Source organism: Dysidea avara, chromosome 10 (assembly GCF_963678975.1).
Source record: "Dysidea avara chromosome 10, odDysAvar1.4, whole genome shotgun sequence".
NCBI lineage: Eukaryota > Metazoa > Porifera > Demospongiae > Dictyoceratida > Dysideidae > Dysidea > Dysidea avara.
Genome location: NC_089281.1, coordinates 7,549,296 through 7,570,986, shown reverse-complemented (window position 1 = coordinate 7,570,986; position 21,691 = coordinate 7,549,296). Strand labels below are relative to the sequence as shown.

General features: G+C 37.0%; 2 protein-coding genes across 2 annotated transcripts; one reads left to right on the top strand and one right to left on the bottom strand.

The window, feature by feature from the left end:
* Positions 1–3,520: 3,520 nt before the first annotated feature.
* On the bottom strand, positions 3,521–16,945 carry LOC136268266 (methionine synthase-like). The gene is made up of 38 exons (XM_066063553.1): positions 16,724–16,945; positions 16,385–16,469; positions 16,286–16,325; positions 16,084–16,122; positions 15,920–16,027; positions 15,778–15,869; positions 13,514–13,603; positions 12,621–12,690; positions 12,479–12,571; positions 12,143–12,249; positions 11,680–11,739; positions 11,528–11,622; positions 11,380–11,480; positions 11,271–11,332; positions 11,149–11,216; positions 11,023–11,102; positions 10,865–10,977; positions 10,676–10,816; positions 10,014–10,199; positions 9,192–9,371; positions 8,909–9,025; positions 8,648–8,788; positions 8,433–8,525; positions 8,277–8,375; positions 8,179–8,232; positions 8,014–8,133; positions 7,861–7,961; positions 7,715–7,782; positions 7,540–7,660; positions 5,138–5,219; positions 4,991–5,089; positions 4,855–4,933; positions 4,639–4,794; positions 4,255–4,579; positions 4,143–4,209; positions 3,992–4,093; positions 3,739–3,942; positions 3,521–3,693 (listed from the first exon to the last, which is right to left on the bottom strand). The coding sequence occupies exons 1-38, from the start codon at positions 16,876–16,878 to the stop codon at positions 3,604–3,606; spliced, it is 4,083 nt and encodes a 1,360-aa protein (XP_065919625.1). The 5' UTR covers positions 16,879–16,945; the 3' UTR covers positions 3,521–3,603.
* On the top strand, positions 16,942–20,638 carry LOC136268267 (uncharacterized). The gene is made up of 6 exons (XM_066063554.1): positions 16,942–17,006; positions 17,046–17,111; positions 17,165–17,269; positions 17,331–17,459; positions 19,590–19,665; positions 20,487–20,638. Exons 2-6 carry the CDS (start codon positions 17,091–17,093, stop codon positions 20,546–20,548), a joined length of 393 nt encoding a protein of 130 aa, XP_065919626.1. The 5' UTR covers positions 16,942–17,006; positions 17,046–17,090; the 3' UTR covers positions 20,549–20,638.
* Positions 20,639–21,691: the final 1,053 nt, after the last annotated feature.

Below are 21,691 nucleotides of genomic sequence, written 5' to 3'. Positions count from 1 at the left end.
TGGTATTACAAACACTGTTACATGACCAATGACAGTCTAGTTTTGATGGTGATGCTTTTATACCAGTTACTATATCAGTATACACATTTGCATTTTGTAGATAAACAGTTACAAATTTCAATAGCTCTAGCATAATAATAATTCCTTGTATGGTAATACAATAAATAACTTTTGATGCTGTCACAGTTTTGCTTTCAGTGAGAGTATGCACTGATTTTATAATAGTAAACAAAACTACCACATGCACTACTCACTGTTAGTAGAAATAGCACATGGTGAAACAGTACTATATTGTGCACTTTCCATATGTATGTATATCTTCAGATTTGGTAGTGAGTTACTTTATAAGTCATAATTGTAAATTATGGGTTATGGCTATATAGTTGGGTAATAAGTTTCAATTATTAATATTATTTCTTACTAGTGATATATCCATTTTAAAATTGTATTCCATTATGAATGTTCTATTAGAGTAGTTTGATAGATCATCTGACTGCTCTATTAGAGTAACTTTATAAAGGTAAACTGGCATCAGTTTCCAGTTTCAGGTATAGATACACTCTGTTCCTATTTATTCTGTATAGCTATTTATGCAGCCACAAACTTAAATATATATAAGAGCTCCTGCTGCAAGCCCACAAGTTAAAATTTCAGAGGGGGTTTCAGAATTTCAGTCCAGGAACCCTCTGTCTAAATAATAAAATTATGCTCCAGCTTTCATGACTTAATTAATACTCATAATTATTTTATGACCTACGTTATAGAAGACCAAAGTAGCACTGTAATCAATTTGATGCTCTTGGGGGGTATATTAACAAGGTTTCTGCATGAAGTTACAGAAAGTCATTTTGTCACTATAGCTATAGAGACATTCTCTTGATATTATAATCTATCCCTTATCTTTTGGGTCTAAACAAAACCAAGTTTACAAACAGCCAAGCATCAATTACATGATAAGAAGCACTTAGAGCATGGGAAGTTGCTGATTTGTGAAAATGTGTTTAAATTATGTACTTTTAATTTGTGGCCGAAATTGTAGTACTATAATTGATGAATATAGTATTGCCTTAGTGTGTGATATGGCTTGCTATTTCCTTAAAATTACTTTGATGGTTCAGATCTCAATAATTTCTCTCAAATTGCTTCCAGTTTCAATCTTGGCACAGCTATATTTCCTGAGGAATGCTCAAACAAGACCTCTAGTTAATAGGAAAACCTTCAGTCTTCATACAACAATTGTGACAATATAGAGCACAAGATGCATACTTTAAACACAAAAGCAAATTTTGTTTAGTTTAAAGTAAGGCTTCGTAATACGTATAATCTTTTAGTGTAAACTATTATTCTATAATGTTTTCAGACAATTTTATTTCAAAATAAAAAAAAATTAAAACCATAATTATAAGTTGGATTGTAAGACAATTTTAATTAAATAATGGATCACAAATGGAAAAATTTTTGAAAATGATTATCTCAAGATTGGATCTTGGGGGTTAACTCCTGGATTTCACTAAAGATCCAATATTTACTGCAGTAGAGTACAAGAGTTAAGATGAATAGCACATAATTGTGTAATTTTTAGTGTTATACTGTGGTGCAGTTTGCTACTTTTACAATTAGCCGAATCATCATTTACAACTAGCTATAGCCAAAAGTCATTTAGCTACAACTATAGCTTTTTGGCCCCTTCATGACTGCTGGTATATATGAGCTGGGGGCTGTCCTTCCTACATGCTAGCTATAGGCATTTTATAAATCTTAATGTGGATTTTTTGGGTGTAAAAATATCTAAATTTTAGTAGTAAAATTTATGTGCATGGTCTTAAATTGAGTAGCTAGCTAGTTTACAGTATGACTTTAAAGAAGGTGCTAAAGAAATGAAAACTCTCTAAAAAGAACACAAATAACGCACATACCTTAAAAGTGCTTGTGTCATAATGCGTGATGGTATCTAAAAGACAACCAATGGTCACTATGAAAACTAGCATTTGCAGCACCATACCATGGGCACATTTAGCACACGCACTTGGAGGATTCTCTATATAATTGCATGTGATGAGTTATGGAGAAAAGACTTGTACACACATACTTTTCTGCATGTAATGTGTATGTTCTATTAGAATGTATTATGGCACTAGAAATTCTTGGGTGTTTGGCCCATGGGACCATGGACACATTCCCCTTGCGCCCACCCTTATCTTTGAGTCCTTTCGTTGAACACCATAATATGGCCAAGTACTGTGAATGGATCTAATGTGGGGGAAGGGGGAGCATTCTCCTGCTGCCTATGTATCTGCCATGCAATTTAGCTGTTTGTGCGTTGTGCGCAATTATAATATTGTGTCAAATGGCAACCTGTCCACTCTATTAGAGTTACTGACTATTCATTATTGATATTATTACAGTGAGCCATCACTCTGCTCATTATGCTTGACGCTTCAAAGCACCTTATTACACTCAAAATTATACCAGCATCATAGGCTGGCCCCCACCCTTTCCCCCTCAATACAAGGTTGCAATATTTAAGTGTGTAAAACCATGAAAACCACACAACTGCTTATTATTTTAAAAAACTGTAGTTAGTAACAAGGCATTAAATTTCCCCCCCAAAAATTATAGCTTTGATTACACTCCACATATTTGCACACTCAGGTATACCATTTGTACACATGCATCCATGACTAACAAAAACTATACATTTTTATGGGTTTACTTTTTTCATATATCTAGTTTGAGTTTTTTCAATTAACAAAACATCTCTGAAATTAAGACTTTAAACTACTTTTCTATATTCCATTATATATACATCACAACTTATGTACTCACAAGCATATTATTTTCAAGGACCATGCATGCAGGCTAAATTCATAGTAACTAGATGTTTTGTATGATTTTCTTGCATGGTTTTCATGCTATGCATTTTCCCATGATCAGTGAAATATATTGAAAACCACAATAGCAAGGTACATATAAAGTAGGACTGAAACAGATATAGATCCATATTATCTGGATTTGAAGCCATCAAGAAAATTTTCTTTGATACAATTCATACAAAGCTTTTACACTAATTGTTATACTACAATCTCAATCATTGTATGGATGCTGTTTGCTTCTGATCTAGCAAGCAGCTTCATGACAAAACAAAGTCATGTTTTACAGTATATAAGTGATATCACTATCCGCAGGATATTTGGATAGTAAAAATTCCATTTCAGCTCTAAAATAAACCAGAATATATCTGCTTGCATATAGAAAAATAGGGAGTGGGTAATGCCTCGTCACACTGTAAGTACCTGTGTTTTAAAATCTGGCATGTACAAGTTTGTCAAGAATCCATTGTGGTTCTAACTAAAATCAATTTAGCTACAGAATTGTCTATCTGGAGCTACACCTTATTAAGAGAGCTGCTTTAGAACTGGAAACCTTCATCTTAAATTATACAGAAAAAAATGTCTTTGTCCCATTCATAATACATGGTCCATCAGTTAGTGGCATATAACATAGTTACCTTGCAAAGTAGCTTAGTTAAGTATATTTAATTGAAACAAGTTCATTAATCGCATAGAAATCTAATAAATAAAATATTGACTCTAAAATGATGGATCATTCATCGGGATCATATGATAACGTAGATGCCAACCATTTCTCAATATTAGCTACACTGTCATTTTTCCTCTTAGCATAATCAATTACCTGCAAACACAATTGATAATCATGAACAATTTTATAGCATGAAACCTGATCTTTGGCAATCTTTCCAACAGCAAAGTAAGTAGAATTAGGATGAGCAAAATACAGTCCGGACACTGAAGCAGGGGGATCCATGGCTAGTGATTCTGTCAATTTAATTCCAGTATGTTTCTCTACATTCATCATTTGCCACATTGTCAGTTTCTCAGTGTGGTCTGGCTGACTAGGGTACCCAGGTGCTGGTCTGATGCCCTAAAAACACACTTGTAATTATATCGTAAATGATCTTGCAGTAAAGAACCTGATATTTTATCTGCAGTAGGTCGTCTGTAACTAAACTCTCTTCTTTGTTATAACCCCATAAATCTTTCCGCACCGTTTCATGTAATGCTTCAGCAAATGCCTGAAACAGTTAGGATATGGGCAAACATGTTTACGAAATAACCCTTTACCTCAGCTAATCGATCAGCTATAGCCTTTACCATAATTACATTATAATCATCTAATTCTTCAGTATATCTGTGAGTCATAGTCATAAATCACAGTCAATGGATTGATACGAACTTTTTGCAGAGTTCTGCTGATCCGAAGCCAGCTGATACAGCAAACATTCCAACGTAGTCAGTTATCCCAGTGTCTTTGGGAGAAACAAAGTCAGATATACACACTGTTACTCCACCCTGATCAACTTGACGTTCAGCTTGCTGTCGCAGCCCATACAGAGTACCAATAGGTTTGTCATGATCATCCACATCTAATACTTTAATGTCATCACCATCAGAATAAGCAGGGAACAGTCCAACAACTCCATGAGCCTTCAATAACTTCTTTTCTACAATCATTTTTAGCATGTTTTGGGCAGCATCAAACTCCTTTCTTGCCTGTGGACCTAAAGAAATTACATACAAATATAATTTTTTATAGTCCGTAAATTGGTGATATACTTACCAACATCTTTGTCATTAAATATCTTGGGGTAGCCCCTATTAGGGTATTTCCCTCTGAGTTGCCAAACATCAAAGAATGGCTTCCAGTCAATATATGGAATTAATTTTGTCAAATCATAATCAGAAATCACCGTAATTCCTAACTTATTTGGAACAACTACAGCAAATACAATAAACAAAAGCATAATTTAACCAGCTAGCTTAATTCATAATCTACCTGGTTGATATAAACTCCATTGAAACTGAAGTGACTTGGCTTTATTCCTTGCCTTACCAATTGGCAAACATTTGTGATCCTACACAATAAAGGTACAGCATTGCTTTGAGTCACTGTCCATTTTACATTTAACTACCTTAAGAGATTGATAATGATCATCTCGTATGTCATCATATTCCTCAACAACATCATCAAAAAATGCTTGTTTCTTATTACCATCCAATAAAGCAGAAACCTAGTACAAAAATGTTGGTTAGTGTATACCTAAAATTTAAATACTAACCACTACAACACTCTTTGAAGCATCGAGTACATGAACACATGGTTTGGTGTACTGTGGTGCTATTTTGACTGCAGTATGTGTTCTAAAATTAACAAAAAAAAATTACAATAACAATTATAGCAATACAATATGCATAATACAAGCCATATTCCCTTAATATTATTACACATATTATTGAAACAACAATACAATAAATGATATTGTTAAAATGAAAGTTATGCACAATGGTGACATGTTGGTGACTGATTTTGAGTTGACAACAGTTTCATCATCCTTTGTAAAGAATTCATCAATTGACAGAGGTCTCTTCCATTTGTTAGTGCCATTAACTGCTATCCAAATTTCCCCATCAACTGTCTGTACAGCTATAGTGTTAGTTGACCATTTATTTTCTACTGGTTTCTTCTTAAAGGGAGGAAGTATCACTTCGGGAAGACGTTTAACTTTTAACTGACCAGTTCGCACACAATAATTTATTTGACAGTTACTGTCAATATCAGCAAGATGTTGACTAAACCCACGAGGACATTTATTGGGCAAAGAAGACTTCAGAAAATGAGTTTCGTTGCTATTAACATCTACAGCAAGAGGATTTCCAGAGATACAACTGTGAAAGCCAGCAAAAGGTAGAGAGTTAGCACCATCCAATTCATAATCGTTGCTAGCACATACTGTAATGTCAGCACCAAGCCTTAGACGGATATAATGTTGTGGGCAAGTATGGGCACCAGTAACAGGATTGACTTTCTTAGTAGTAAATAGTCCACCAAACAGGTAGCCTGTATTGGAGGGCACTTTTCCCATTGCAGCACACCAATAGCCATCATAACTGGCAGTGGTAGGGACTGCTACATTTTCACAACTTGGTGTACATACGCGTTTTTTGAAGAAAACTAAGTGCCTAACTTTTGTGCAAACCTCTCTGCAAACTCTATCCAGCATAGAACTCCTCACGCTTCCTCTGCTAATCTGGACTGGTTGGTAACTAGTGGGACAGGAAAGACTTCCTGTCAATGGATTAAACTGTTTTATTTGTGCACATAAATCTTCTGGTCCACTTTGGGTGCAGCTCTGGAATACACCACCAAATGTAGTATTAGTTTCTGGAGGTAGACATGCTGCCGGAATGCCAAGGTTAGCAATGTAGTCAAAATTAGGTGAATTGGGATCAGAACAGCCTTTGTATGTGTTGACTTGGTAATACCGTGCAATGGCAGAGCGTATCACTTTTCGAAGTCTCCGTCGAATAGAACTGGGAACTTCAGGTAGACTAACTACAGTGATGGCATAGTCAAGTGGGAACCCACTACGGTCTATTGCTACCATGGAATTTGCCAAGCTTTCTTCCCATTGCTGCAATGTCACCCCAATTTGATAAGGCATTCCACCAAAACTTTCTCGCTTGGAATAATGTCTGTTCTTAAGATAATCATTTAATGATGCTGTACTGAATGCATCACCAAAAGAAGCCCCTACTTTAACACCAAAGAAAGAGGCAGCAGCTGAAGCAGTAACACTTTTGCTATGACCAGAGGATCCGTTCATGTAGACAGAATCGAGATAATCCTCTTGAACCAGCAGAGCACCAGTATCAATGGAATTTGTATAATCTGTTCCATACTCTTTTACAAGAAGCTCTGCAAGGTAGTCTGCTGTTCGTGACCTATTATTCTCCAAGTGAGATGCTATTTCCAACAGCCTGGCCTTAAATCCACGATCAAGTGGAGAATTTGGATGAAGTTTTAGAGAGTAAAAATGATGTCGCAGTTCAACTCGGGCAATTTGTGATTTCTCGTTAATAAACCGTGTCTTCATGTCATGAAAAGATGTAGAGAATTTTCCACTAACAAAAGGCAAGTAACTGACCTTGGTATTAATGGTGGAAGCAGTATAAGAACGCCAGTCATCCCAGTGGTGAATCAACATTGCATTTTGCTGCATTGTACTATGTTGGATAGGAATAGCATACACATTATCTGGTAAAAGGTAACGTCGGTCTCCAGTTGTGCGACACTTGGAATAGTTCAACTCATTCACATAACCAGCATCAACATTCCTCAGGTTATCCCAACCAATTCCAGGGAGGACTTGCATGATATTTAGTGGAATGTCATCTTGAGTTGATCTCACTGCTTCAGACTGTAAGCAATTCCTGGGGTCCCCCAATGGATAGTGATGAAATATACTGTCATCTTCCTCGGAACATACGCATTGTCCAAATGTGGCACAAATTATGATCAGCCAGTGATAATGCATGGTTGCAGCCACAAATGCAAAACATCACTTACTATTGACAAGTATATAAATGCATAGCTGTATAGGATGTACATAATGAAAATGAAAATACTCTCAATAGTTATGAAAAGTCTGTAAACATGTTTATGCTAAGAAAATGTACTTACTTGGAAGTAGTTGCTCCCCCTATAAGAAGAGGGATATCCAGTTTTCGTCTTTCCATCTCTTTAGCAACATGTATCATTTCTTCTAGTGATGGCGTAATGAGGCCAGACACACCCACAATATCTGTCATAAATATGCAATAAGGACTACACAGCCTGTAATTAAATAATACTCAACCTGCTTTTTCTTGTATTGCAGTATCTAGGATCTTATCACAAGGAGTCATCACTCCCAAATCAATGACTCTTTAAAGACAAAATTAAATTAATCATGTGCACATGAAAGCAAGCCAATTCACAAACACAAGTCAGTGGTATATTTACCTGTAGTTGTTACAGCCTAGTACAACTCCCACAATGTTCTTTCCTATATCATGCACATCACCCTTAACTGTTGCCAAGACGACTGTACCAAGATGGTAGTCCTGGAGAGAAGCATTCAGTCTACTACTATTACTGACTGGATAAAAATGATACCTTCTCCTCAACTTCCAATCCTTGCTCTTTCATCTTTGCTATACTCTCTTCCTTTTCTTTCTCCATGAAAGGAACAAGATGACTGACAGCTTTCTTCATAACTCGGGCTGATTTGATAACCTACAAAGAGCAATGAGCACAATTAAGCAAACTATTTACACTTACTTGTGGAAGAAACATCTTTCCTGATCCAAACAGGTCTCCAACAACACTCATCCCCTAAGTGTGTAATTCACCTTGACATTGAAAAAAAATGTTCTCACTTTCATTAAAGGACCCTCGATTACATTTAGTGGACGAGGGTACATTTCTTGGTTCAGTCTAGCTTCCTCTGTGTCATCTGTTATGTACTTATCTATACCCTACAGACATCACACCAACGATGTTAAGGTGATGACTACATAAAAGGCATCAGGGACCTTGACAAGGGAATATTCTAGCCTGCTCTCTGCACTTTCATTTCGCCACTGTTCTTCTTCAACCTGTCCCTTCTTTGCCGTTCCCTTAATAGACTACAAGTAGTGTAAACATTTAACTATAGATAGGTGTTAGCCAAGGCACCCCATAGACAAAAAACAATTACACAGACAGATACACTTATACGTGTGTAGAGAGTAAAATGTGTTGTACTAACTTGAGCATATTCCAGTAACTTTTCGGTGACATCCTGGTCAAGATTCCACACAGCACTCTCACAAAGTTGCAACAGAACATTCGGAATATCATCATACACAGGTAGGTTTCCAGCATTCACTATTCCCATGTCCATTCCAGCCTAACCAAAATGTGAAACTACATTCAACCAACTAGAACATACAGCAGAAAACATCACACATAATACTCTAACAACAAATTGCATGCTGAATTTGAATCTGATTCATTGACAACTCAGTACCTTAATAGCATGGTACAAGAAGACACCGTGCATGGCTTCTCGAACAATTTCATTACCCCTGAAGGCAAATGACAGATTGGATAGGCCACCACTGACTCGTGCCCCTGGGAGGCACTCCTACCAAATAACACATATTCACTATGTCATTGCATAAGATATTGTATTCATGCATACTCAAAATGCACACAGTTACACACTACATACATGCAAGACATGATGTATGCATACACACTACACACACACACACACACACACACACACTACACACAGATTCTTAACACACTTTAATCAGTTTAGTACAGTTGATATACTCCACTGCATAATTGTTGTGTTCCTCAATGCCAGTAGCAATGGTCAAAATGTTTGGATCAAATATGATATCATTGGGGTTGAACCCAACTTGATCAACCAGTACTTGGTAGGATCTCTTGCAAATTTCAACTTTCCTTGTAGCATCCGTAGCCTGTGGAAGGTCATACGCACACATTTGGGGACTACACACAAGCTAGTATATTTTAAAATTATTATTTAATTATGAAGTAAGGATCCAAACGATAAAAGTAGTGAAACAAGAGATGAATGATGGTATTATAGCATAGCTCTGTGATACATTGGTATAATAATTATAACAATTACCTTGTTCAATGCCAAAGTAGGGATTTTCCCAAAGAGCTATATATGCCACTTGTTTCACTGCTTGGTTTCCTACTTCATTTATAATATACTAGTTTTTTTTGTTATGCATACAACTATACACATGTGATTGTTCTATTAGGGTGATTACTGTAATAGAGTATGTCAAGTAAGTATCTTGCCTACCAAGAGGGGTGATCACTATCCCATTTTTCACCCATGCTATCATTATAAATACAACTAGACCAATAAGGGAGTGAGGTCATCATGGTAGAGTAAATAGATTGTTTAGAGGTGTGATCAAATGTGTCCTTATTTCGTGGGGAGTTTGTAAAGAAAGGATCACTATGGGCCCACGGATTCACAGTATGTACCTCCTTTGTGTGGATGCATGTGTGTTAGTGCACAGTGTAGTATGATATGTAAGTGTACAGTATATGCAGTGTGTGTACACATCTCTCGAATTGTTCACCTGTCCAACTTCATCGAAGGCCATAATGACAACAGCTGCACCATAGCGTTTTATCAGTCGCGCATTCTTTATAAAATCTTCTTCTCCTTCTTTTAAACTAATTGAGTTCACTATACACCTGCCCTGTGTGGCCTTCAGGCCAGCTTCAACCACTTCAAACTTTGAAGAATCAACACAGAGTGGAACCTGTACAAGAAACACACCAAAACTTAATGAGCATAAGTATACTACAGCAATATTGTAGACCCTCAAGTAAATCTGACCTAAAAACTGTTTGATTAAAGTGTTGTATGTTTTATGAACAGTACTCAGTATAAATATGGAAGGGCTTCAAATGTTCTACTTACCCATTGCCTGAAAATATAATTTATTTGAGCAGCTGTAATTTTACAAATGGGAAATGCAAGCCAAGGATATAAGTAGCTAGACAAAAGCATAAGAAAGATTGTAGAAGGCTTCAACAGTCGAAACAATTAATATAGAAGAAAGGTTGCCCTCTAGGTTTCTCTTTCTCTCTCCATCTATATATTCCTTATTTGTTTATACACTATTCTACCTGCCTAATGCAGCCACTTGGTTAGTGGGCTAAAAGATATGTAGTCAGACATGGCCAGCTTAGACAGGTTCCACTGCACTAGGTTACCGAAAATACCCTAACTGACCTTGGCAATGTCTGGCTCAGACGAAATCAGATTAATAAATTTGGTCATGGCTGCCTTTGAATCCAACATTCCTTCATCCATGTTAATGTCAAGAATTTGAGCTCCATTCTCCACCTGCAGCTTGGCCACTATTAGAGCTTGCTAAACACAACACATGTTTATGATCAGCAAACACAATGTGCTGCATACTTCATAATCATTCGAGACAATGAGACGACAAAATTTCTTTGATCCTGCCACATTACAGCGTTCGCCAATGTTAACGAAATTCGAATACTTGTTAATTTTCACCGGTTCAAGTCCTGTCCATGCATGAGTGTAACAAGAATAAACCTACACTCTCTTACCTGATAAAATTAGGCTATCACAGAACAGGTTGGTTGGGCGCACTCTTGGGGGAATTCCCTTCATAGCTTCTGCTATTGCTCTAAAAATATGCATAAGTAAAAGTCTCAACAAACTGTTTAACTCACTTGATGTGTTCAGGAGTGCTACCACAGCATCCACCCACAATATTCAGCAATCCTTCCACAGCAAAAGCCTATGGAAACACTAACAAATACAACAACCAACAAAGGGCTAACATTACTAATACCTTCAGCCTTTCAGACATGATTTCTGGCGTCTCATCATATCCACCCATTGCATTAGGCAAGCCTAGTGGGAACCATGTTGTTACTGGGCTTGTATACATAACATCATACCGGCATTGGGATAGCAGAGGACAAATGCTTCAGTCATCCTGGACACTGACTCAATAAACGGATGCATTTCACGTGCACCCAATGCACAGTTCAGCCCCAGGCTAACAAAAACGCATACACAAAGACTTCTAACAAATCTGCATATTACCACATTGGCTTGGCATGGGTAACACTGATCACAAATGCATCAGTCGTTTGTCCAGATAAGGTTCGGCCACTTTTGTCAACAATGGTACCAGACACCTAAAATGATGTGTTGCAGATAGCTCACCATACTATCACATACATTAAGGAACTTACAAACACTGGCACTCTTCTGTAGCCTGAGTCAAAGAGCTGGTCAATGGCAAATAGAGCAGCCTATTGAATACAAAACAATCAGGCATCACTATCACACAATATTGTCTTATGACTATGTAAGTAGAAACTGATCCACCAAAACCCATGCTAGCGAGCTTGTGGCTAAATACCAGTGGATTACTGTTATAGGTCTCAACAATTTTGTCAATGGAGCTGAACTGATAGCAATTTACTATACAAATATCCTAAGCAAAATCAATACAGATAATGAATGACATCATCTTTAAAAAAAAGAATAAACAAAATGTGGTATAATTATTATGGAAGTTAAAGTCAGTATGAGACCTATACTGATGGCTTCAAATCACTATTAATTGTAAAGTATAAAGTGGAGATCCTACGGATGGTGGCATGTTTCAGCTCCACTGCCCACTTCAAATGATAATCTTTATGTTGTGCTTACTCTAGCATTAGCAGTATCAAATATTGTCTCCACCATTAAAATTTCAATTCCTCCATCCAATAAACCCCTAGCCTGTTCTCCATAAGCAGTTACTAGCTCATCAAAAGCTGTTAGGTAAGACACACAGTAACAGATAGAAGTACACATATATACCGAATGGATTACTCTTTTTATCAGTCACAGTTTGATTTAAAAAAAAAGAGATTAATTTGCTAAAGGTTTTTACAACAGACAGGTGACCTAGTGACCTGACTAGACAAGTACATTTTGTTTTAAAGGACATTAAAATTTAAAATTATCTCTCAAAAATAACCCATAATGTCCCATATAACTAACTGATATTTCTGTATTCCGGTTTCTCAACAGATGGAGAAATTGAGAGTGTTCGATTAGTTGGCCCTATAGCACCAATTGAAAATCTCCTGATCCCTAAAACAATACTATATTTAACAATCCTCCACACAATGACCACACTAACCAGTAGCTTTACCCACATCAGCACATGCTCTGTTAGCTAGTTCAGCTGATGCCTTGTTTATTCTGTACACCTAAATGTTAGCAACACAAACATTTCCCCTGAGTGAGCACAGATAATACAAAAATGCAATTTGATATGTGTGTTTCATGACACATTTAACACTTTGGAATTGGTCTGGGCATTTAAAAGATGAACACAAGTACCAATTATTCTGCATTGCTTGTAAAACCACTTGATTGTACACAACAGAGTAACAGCAAGAGTTCAGAGTGTCAAGCTGCCAGTATAAGCACTGCTACAAGTTCACTTTTGATCATATGTACACCTCTAGTATGGTTCTACTGATGACAAAGAACTGTTGATAGGTGATGATAGGCGTTGATAATCTTCTAAGAGGTGTTACTTGCAGCAGTGCCTTTGCTGAATGTACTCCAGTTAGACACTACCCCATACATCTATCTGGCGTACATTCAGCAAAGGCACTGACACCTCAGGTTTCTCTTAGAAAAAAGGCTTGACCTTCTATCAATGCCAATCATCCACCTATCAATAATTCTCTGTCATCAGTAGAATGGCAGATAGACACTCTGCCCATACAACTATTATGAACTCTTGTTGTAACAGTGACCTCTTGACTATGTGTACACAGTGGTCACTTGTGGTCACATGTATGCATGGACCACACATTGACATCTTTACTGTCATTACTAATCATTTGGTTGGCTGAAATGTTTCTTTTGTAGCTGCAACTTGTACATGCTAATAGCAGGTGGATTACTGTTTATGAGTGATCAATCTTAAAAAGGTTCAAAGTCCACAGTGAATGGTTGGTTAGCTAGCTATTTATTCACCATATGACCCACACATGATACCATACATACATACATACATACCAGGTGTTCCATTCCATAGTCAGCTTGTGCTATTGCTGTTCCATTGAAGGTGTTCGTCTCAGCAAAATCAGCACCAGCATCCAAATAGGACTACAAGTAAACATTTTACATTTACACGATAACTAGGAACTATCAATTGCCAGACAGACAATATGTACTATGCACACACATCTGTACATAACCAAACAATAGAGCATGTTACAAGGATACCATATTCAAGCATTATCAATACAGTAAGTTCACAAAATTATTGCTTAATAAAACACAGAGTGCAAGGAAGATTTAGGGATCATAGAAACAAAAATAAGGATGTCAGTGGACATTTAATTCCTCTACCTATGACTGAATTGGGGATTAAATAAAATGTCCACTAGTAAATTTGAAGGTGTAGGTGACCTCCCTTGTTTCCCTATTTTTTTTTATTTCAGTGATCCCTAATCTTGTTTGTTTACTGTTTGCAACATAATTATGTATGATGGTGAACTAGTGCATACCACATCAAAACAAAACAAAAAAAAGAACCGAATTAATTTTGCATCTGAACATGTATCAACTACAAAGAAGTGGCCATAACGTTCATTATCAACTAGAGCAGATTTCAAGTACATTTGAAATTCTACATTGCATATAGCCAAAAATATTCAATGGTTTTATTCAATTCAGGCACACACAGGTCGTCATACACAAATTACAAACACATGTGAAATCTGCTGTATCTTTACCCTGTTACATAGCATTACAAAACAAAAGCACTATCTTTACAAAGTATCCAGTCAATACAGAAATATAGATGGCTGATTCTGTTATAAATGTGATGAGCCAGCATGTAGCTAGCTACAGGAAAGCCACCACATGCTGCTTCTGCTACTACCGCAAATCAACACCTTGTGTTGTCAATGGTACACAAAAGTGGACAAAGGTAAGTCCATGAGGCACATACATACTGTGGTATGACAAAAGGCACAGTTGGGCTGAAGCACCTCAGACAGTAAAAATATCAAGCATCAAGCGTGTAGCCTTAACCAATATTGAGTTATGCTTGTCTAAAGTCAGTCAGTCAGTCAGTCAGTCAGTCAGTCAGTCAGTCAGTCAGTCAGTCAGTCAGTCAGTCAGTCAGTCAGTCAGTCAGTCAGTCAGTCAGTCAGTCAGTCAGTCAGTCAGTCAGTCAGTCAGTCAGTCAGTCAGTCAGTCAGTCAGTCAGTCAGTCAGTCAGTCAGTCAGTCAGTCAGTCAGTCAGCAGAAATCCACTGAACAATTTTAAAAAAATGTAACAACCTACTGGAAGCATTTTGTGCCACACTGAAGACACTTTTGGGCTTGGCTATATGGTTATACTAACTGATACTGCCTGATGGTATGGTCAAGGTAATTTAAATATTATTAATTTTGTGAAAAAGTGCTAACCTGATATACAAAAGGAATATATTACCCTGTGATTAATGAATTGCATAGAGTAACATGGATATTTCAGTAAATGTCAGTTTATGTTGCCTTCTAATTTGGCCACTAAACCAAGTGGAAGCACAATAGTGATAAAGCACAATAGCAAATAACGTTAGAGTTTTGGCACTGCCAAGTGGATCTCTTAAGGCATGGCAACATGCTCATTTGTGTCACTGCCTTCAAGAGTAAGCTGCAGTCCCTACAGTACTTTCCTTGTACAAAAAAAGGCAAAAAAAGACCCGTTGCCATGTGAACATTTCAAATTACCATTTCACATAAATGAACAATTACTGAAATATCAGTGTACTTATTGATCAGGTGTTTTGAGACTCTTGTTACGGATGAGGTATATGATTTATGAAGAAGTGAAGAATTACATATTATTGCATCATCTATCAAATCTCTGTGTTACATAACTATAGTATTACAGGTAGTTAGTAGAAGTAACAAACCATATCATAAGGTTTGGCTACCATTAGTGAATAGCTATTATGAACTCTTGATCCAAGAGTTCATAATATTTGTATGGGGGAGAGTGTCTAACTGGAGTACATTCAGCAAACACACTGCTGCAAGAAACACACCTCAGGCTTCCCTTAGAAGAAAGGCTTGACCTTATCAATGCCAATCACCACTTATCAACAGTTCTTTGTCATTAGTAGAATCAGGCTAGAGGTGTACATATGATCAAAGGGGAACTTGTAGCAGTGTGTTTGTACAGGCCATACTGGCAGTTGACACTCTCCCCTCTTGATTGCATGTATGTGTAGTGTGCAGTATGTGTGCAGTGTGTGTGCATGTATAAGACAAATGGTAAGTACCTTGTGTATGTCATAAATAATATCTGGCTTAGTAAGAGACAGCAAATCATTGTCCCCCTTCAGAGACTTTGGGTGGTCCTTAAATTCTTCTCCTATATGAGACCACAATTTTAAAATCATAGTCACCAACATTTAATTTTACCTCGAAAATCTTCCTCTTCAAATTTGTAAGTTTGAATCATGGTTCCCATGGCACCATCAAGCACCATAATACGCTTGTTCATCTCTTCCGCCAATAATGTGCCAACTCCTAAGGAACAAAATCACACCATGAACAGTATATGATTTATGACAATTTTTTCTCACCTTCAGGAATCATTGGATAAGTTGGACAAAACCTTTTCTCTACAGTGTTAAAATGCACATTTAGTTACGTAGTATCAAGTGCCCTACCAACAGAAATTTTAACAAAAAATATATATATATATATTTAAATTTAAAAGTCTGCCTAGAATCAATTCTTACACACATATGTAAGCAAGTATCCTTTATAATACAACACAGTTACCTTCTACTTCAACTTTCACTGGTTTTGGTACAACAGCTGGCTATAAACCCAAACACACTCACTAAACAACCACACTACACACAAATGGCTGCTATGTACCTCCTGTATGTCTTCTGGATGCTCATGCGGCTCATCTTCCTGTACTTTCTTTGGCTCTTCATCATCTGACAAGCTTTCTGTTAGCCTATTAAAACATGGCTTAAACTTGCATCTGGCCCACCCCAAGGAGTCCAACACCAGCATAAACTTTGGTCCGGTCAATTTTTATACATAAATGTACCTGGCCAAAGTTTTCACTGTGCTACTTTTTTAACGAGAATATGCGGAGATATACAGCAATTTTGAAATAGCAATATTACACTTGAGTGATTTTAACTAGTTGTTTTTGGATTCCAAATTGGTGTTGGACCTCCGATATTCCCAAGGTTCTTATCTCACTCAGATTTCACTGGCACCACTGGAGGGGCGCTCGTGACGCTTTGCTGTAGTCTTCTGCGTCGCCATCTTCTGTAGAACCTCCAACTGGCCACTACGAATATTGCACTAATCACTGGAACAGTAAGTAAGAGACCGAGTTTCAACGAGGGATGCATCTCGAGGTCAAGTTTAGCGCTACACGTGACAATCACGTCACTACACTACACCACACCAGAGGTGATCTCTAATTGGGTTCACCTCGTAATACATTTTACGCGCCAGCGCTTACATCTGATCTATGCATAGATAATACCATAGATAATATACGCGCTTATATTATCTATGATAATACAGAGCCCCATGTATCAGCAGGTCTAGCAGCAGATTCATGATGTCTACTGCTCCAACTGTAAGTGAGGATGCTTACCATATCTGCTGTATTGGCGCGCTTCTTTCTTGTAGAAAGAAGGTGAAGTGTCAATTTGTACCGGACGCATCATAAAATCTTGGAAGAGGTGCTATCTATCACTACAGACCACATATCTACATGTCAATGAGACAAAAGACGTAAGGTGGTGTGCATTACTGACATTCACGTAAATCCTTCGAATGTGTGATACTATGATAGAGCCCCACCCACATGGAAACAATTCTTCGTATGTCAATTAAGAAGGCCAGCCAGTGTGGGATCGATTCATTTTCTTTCAAGATAGAATTCGATAACAGAAGTGATATGTTGCTGCAGGCAACTCCTGAAGTAAGTGTGCTACCAACAGAACTCATATCTGCTGCAACTGATTCACTTTTGACAGGGCCAGGCCCATCATAAATTATTCCCAATGCACAATAGTACTGTAACGCCATGTAGCTATCCCCCGGTTCCATAAATTCCAGAAGATGATAGGCATGGGTAGGGATACTAAAGAGTCAATATAATGTAGTGTTTTACCATTGTCTTGGTGATAGAGATGGGAAAGGATTTGAAAGTATCGCATCACAATATATACAATGATATAGTACAATGTTACAGTACAATTCATATGTGACCTAGAGTCTGGGAAAACCAGTTTTATCGCCTATTTGAAAGTATCAAGAAATATCAGTCAGTTTTAAGTATCATACAGTTTAGTGTGTTGTAGCTCGCCAATGGTTGAAGCCATGTATTCACTTATTACACCAATTCCATACCTTCCAGAGCATCCACTGTACAAGTAGCCGACCCCGGCTCCATTTTAGATAATTTTAGCTTGATGTTTACTGTATCAGATCTGCTCAAATACATCATAGGAGTGGTGGAGGAGAGGTGATGGTGGAGGAGAGGTGAAAAGTTATTTACAAAACAAAATAATGTGTTGGTCCAAATTATGAGTCATTCGAGTGTCAAAACTGGCTAAAATGAAAGGGAGGACTAAAACAAACCATTCTAAATCAGATTTAATGCTGTGGGAGCAGATTCAATAATCTATAGACACATGGTAATATATAAAGCAATAGACCTTAAATTTTTGTCATTTTCTTTAAAAAATAGGGCTTGTAGCAGTTGTACCAAACACCAACAGATCAGAACAAATGAGCAGTTTTATTTCAGCCCACAAAAACATAAAAGTGATTGTAAATCAAAATTAATATATACATTTAGAATATTCAAGTATTCATTTTTTTTGGCATTTAGAATATTTGTTTTAGTACAGCACAAGTTTTCCCAGATCCAGTCACATATGTCCGGCAGATGTTCTTAAAAGTCAGACAGAATACAATATAAATATATTCCATCTCTGCTTGCTGATCATCTGTCTTGCCGCAGCTCTACTAGTTACAATCAAACTATGGCTTGGATCTGCACATTGTCTAGTCTCTCTAGTTGTTTGGCTACAATATGCACACAAGTGGCTCCAGGAATTTTGGTGACTGGTTTCCAATCCAAACTTTTTGTGTTGCCAGGGCTTACATAATAGCTATAAACTGTAGAAAGGAAGGCATTCACCTGTACCATATTTTGTTGGTATGGAAGCTTTAAATTTTTTTGAACTAAAACTTGAGTGATTTCAGCAATTGATCTGAGAGTGATTTTAGCGAGCAATTGATCAATTGATGAAATAATAAAATGCTTGCATGACAGTTGAATTAGGGTGACTGCTCTATTAGGGTATTTGATCAGTTTCTGAAAGCCTCGGAAAGTCACCTCTAGTGCACATGCAGGAATCAGTTACATTGGTGCCTCTCCTGAGATATGGACACTGAGGTTACATACTTGGCAATATTGTCAGTTGGTGGCAAGTATACTGAAATATTCAGGATATGATGCAATCTTTGAACGCAGTGTGTTTTGACCAGGTAATACAGTGTTGGACACTCTCCCTCCCTCTTTATATTATGAACTCTTGCTCAAAATGATGATCATAAAGATGAAGCTTAGTTCATTGGGTGATTTCTTGTGAAAGTGGATGGGACCGACATTGGTGTATATATCACCTTTTTGCGATAGGGATGGTCTTCTGTGACTTTTATTGCACAATTATAAAATTTGTGCAACTGTATTTTCAAAGTGGCACAAAGGTTTGCTTGTGAGTAAAATAACCCGGCCTTACACAAAATGTAATTAGAGTGCTTAATGTTAGTAAACATCATGACCAAAATGCTATTTGCTCCAAACACTTATACATCCCATGGGTCAGCTACTTTCACAGATTTCCTATAGTATTTAAGCTCGCAGTATGCATATACATACTTTCTGCATGCTTGATGATGTTAACGCTATATGTGCAATTAAAGTGCCATTGCATACCTAAGTTACATGCATTAAAGATGTACTATATATAGTAGTATATGCAATGCTTACCATATGTGGTTTAAAGTTAAACCTGCATCTGTACACAATACTTTTCAGATTGAAGTCAGACGGTGGATTTATGCATTAACATGGCACAACTTGCCAGAAGACAAAAGAGATATTGTCCCAACAGGTATGATATATGTTCTAGTTATATCACAGCAGCTTAGTTATTGACACAAGTCAGAGGCAAAGCAGAGGATGAGTGTTAACAAAAGTTCATAATACAATGACTAAGATATTCTACTACTGCTGTGATTAACTGGCTTGTATCTAAGTAAAAGACGTAGTACTTTAATGTATATGGCTTTGTATACAGCCAAGGACAGACTGTTAATATCTACACATAAAAAACTCTGGGCACTTTGATGTATATGGTTTCGTATTCAGTTTGGCATAAACACATCTGCATTGTAATTCAGCCAACATTGCATGTTTGGTGTTTAGCACCAGCTTACTGGACAATATGGTATTGTATTATGAGCTCTTGATGGTAGTTATTGTCCTAATAAATTCTTTGAAGTATGGCTCACTGGGATATTATAGGTCATAATATATAGTGATTCTCCCACAACCACTGAGCATCATCAGGAATTATGTGCATACATCTTAGTCATATATCCTTCCGTACTGGAGTACACAAAAAACATAACACATACATACATAGCAACACCATATACAAAACTACACACAACTACACACACACACACACACACACACACACACACACACACACACACACACACACACACACACACACACACACACACACACACACACACACACACACACACACACACACATAACATTAATTAACCTAAAAGGAATGATTGCAAGTAATCTAAATCCGTGAACATGTATTTGAACGCTGTAAACTACAATCTTTGTACTATTGGCACTTGTAGTTGTATTATATTATGATTATATGACATTTGTAAAATTAATTTTCTTTAGAGGATGATCCTCCTCCTTATGATGCAGTGACTGTACAATCCAGAATGTGCTCTATATTGTGATTTTAATATGGTGTAATTTTAGTATGATTACTATAAAGTCTATATGTATTTTTTTGGGCTGTGCCCGTATTATTACCATCTTGCTGCTTACCCAATATCCAAAGTGTATATATAATAGCTGTGCTATATAAATAGTGGAAACAGGAGGGAGAAACTCCAATTTAATTGGTCAATGCTTGTAGTGATAGCTTGAAAGAGCAATCAACCACTCTAATAGAACATTCAAATTTAGTTGCTAATAATTTACCTGAAGAAACACATATGAAGCTAGTCTAAAATCTCAAAGCTTCAGATGTCTGAAATTTTCCTGGATGTGGTCTTAGACTCTAGCTGCACAAGTCCATTTCTTTTACATGTTTACTTCACAACTTTCATTGTCAAAGTTGGCCCATTGTTTGGCTTACTTCACCACCCCTGAGTTGTAACACAGGCTCAAGGAATTTGCCTGGATACGTAGTAACAACAGTTATATGAGATTCTATTAAGAATTTAATTCAAAATTTCATTTGTAAATTGTAAAATAGATTATGAGTTTTGATTGTACATGGGGAATAAATACTGAATCATAATAAAAAAAACTGTTCCTTAAAGCTGAAGTGGCAGTTACAACTGTTTAAGGTCCTGTGTACATGTAGCTATAGCAACCATCACTTGGAAACCTCTCAGTTTATAAGCGGATTATTCAGACAGTTGCTATAATGATGCACTAGTTAGTTACCAAAGGTTTTTTTGCATCACAGGAAACACTTGGAATATCCATTACAAATGTATGTCCTTTTTCTTGTCATCACAAGAACATTATGAACAAGCTGCAGCTGGTTTTTTAGCCGGAATGTGTGATAAGCCTTTCATCATCAGTATACAGTCTCTTGTTGTAGTGGCTATGTAGCTATGGTAGTTTACTGTATATAACTATACATGTGATTATTGTGATGCTTGTTAATACACTGCAGCTAACTGATCTATATAGTTTGGCATCACGTGACTTTGAATGCAGAGGAGGAAGAACTATGCATAATACAGAGGAGAATCAAGTATAGCTATATGTGTGTGTGGTTGAGAAAGTTGATTGAAAAGCCTTTTGAGGTCATGCATCCCATAAACCATAGTTATCACTTCCTTTTTTGTATATACTCCTAAACA

Bases quoted from the DNA above. Each gene is read 5' to 3' on its own strand.
- LOC136268266 (XM_066063553.1), bottom strand. From the start codon at position 16,878: ATGCATCCCTCGTTGAAACTCGGTCTCTTACTTACTGTTCCAGTGATT. The intron at 13,604-15,777 runs GTACTTACCATT...GTTTACTTGTAG, and splicing joins TTATTTATGACATACACAAG to TCCTATTTGGATGCTGGTGC. The intron at 4,580-4,638 runs GTAAGTATATCA...TAATTTCTTTAG, and splicing joins ATTTAATGACAAAGATGTTG to GTCCACAGGCAAGAAAGGAG.
- LOC136268267 (XM_066063554.1), top strand. From the start codon at position 17,091: ATGATGTCTACTGCTCCAACT. The intron at 17,460-19,589 runs GTAAGTGTGCTA...AATACTTTTCAG, and splicing joins TGCTGCAGGCAACTCCTGAA to ATTGAAGTCAGACGGTGGAT. The intron at 19,666-20,486 runs GTATGATATATG...AATTTTCTTTAG, and splicing joins AAGAGATATTGTCCCAACAG to AGGATGATCCTCCTCCTTAT.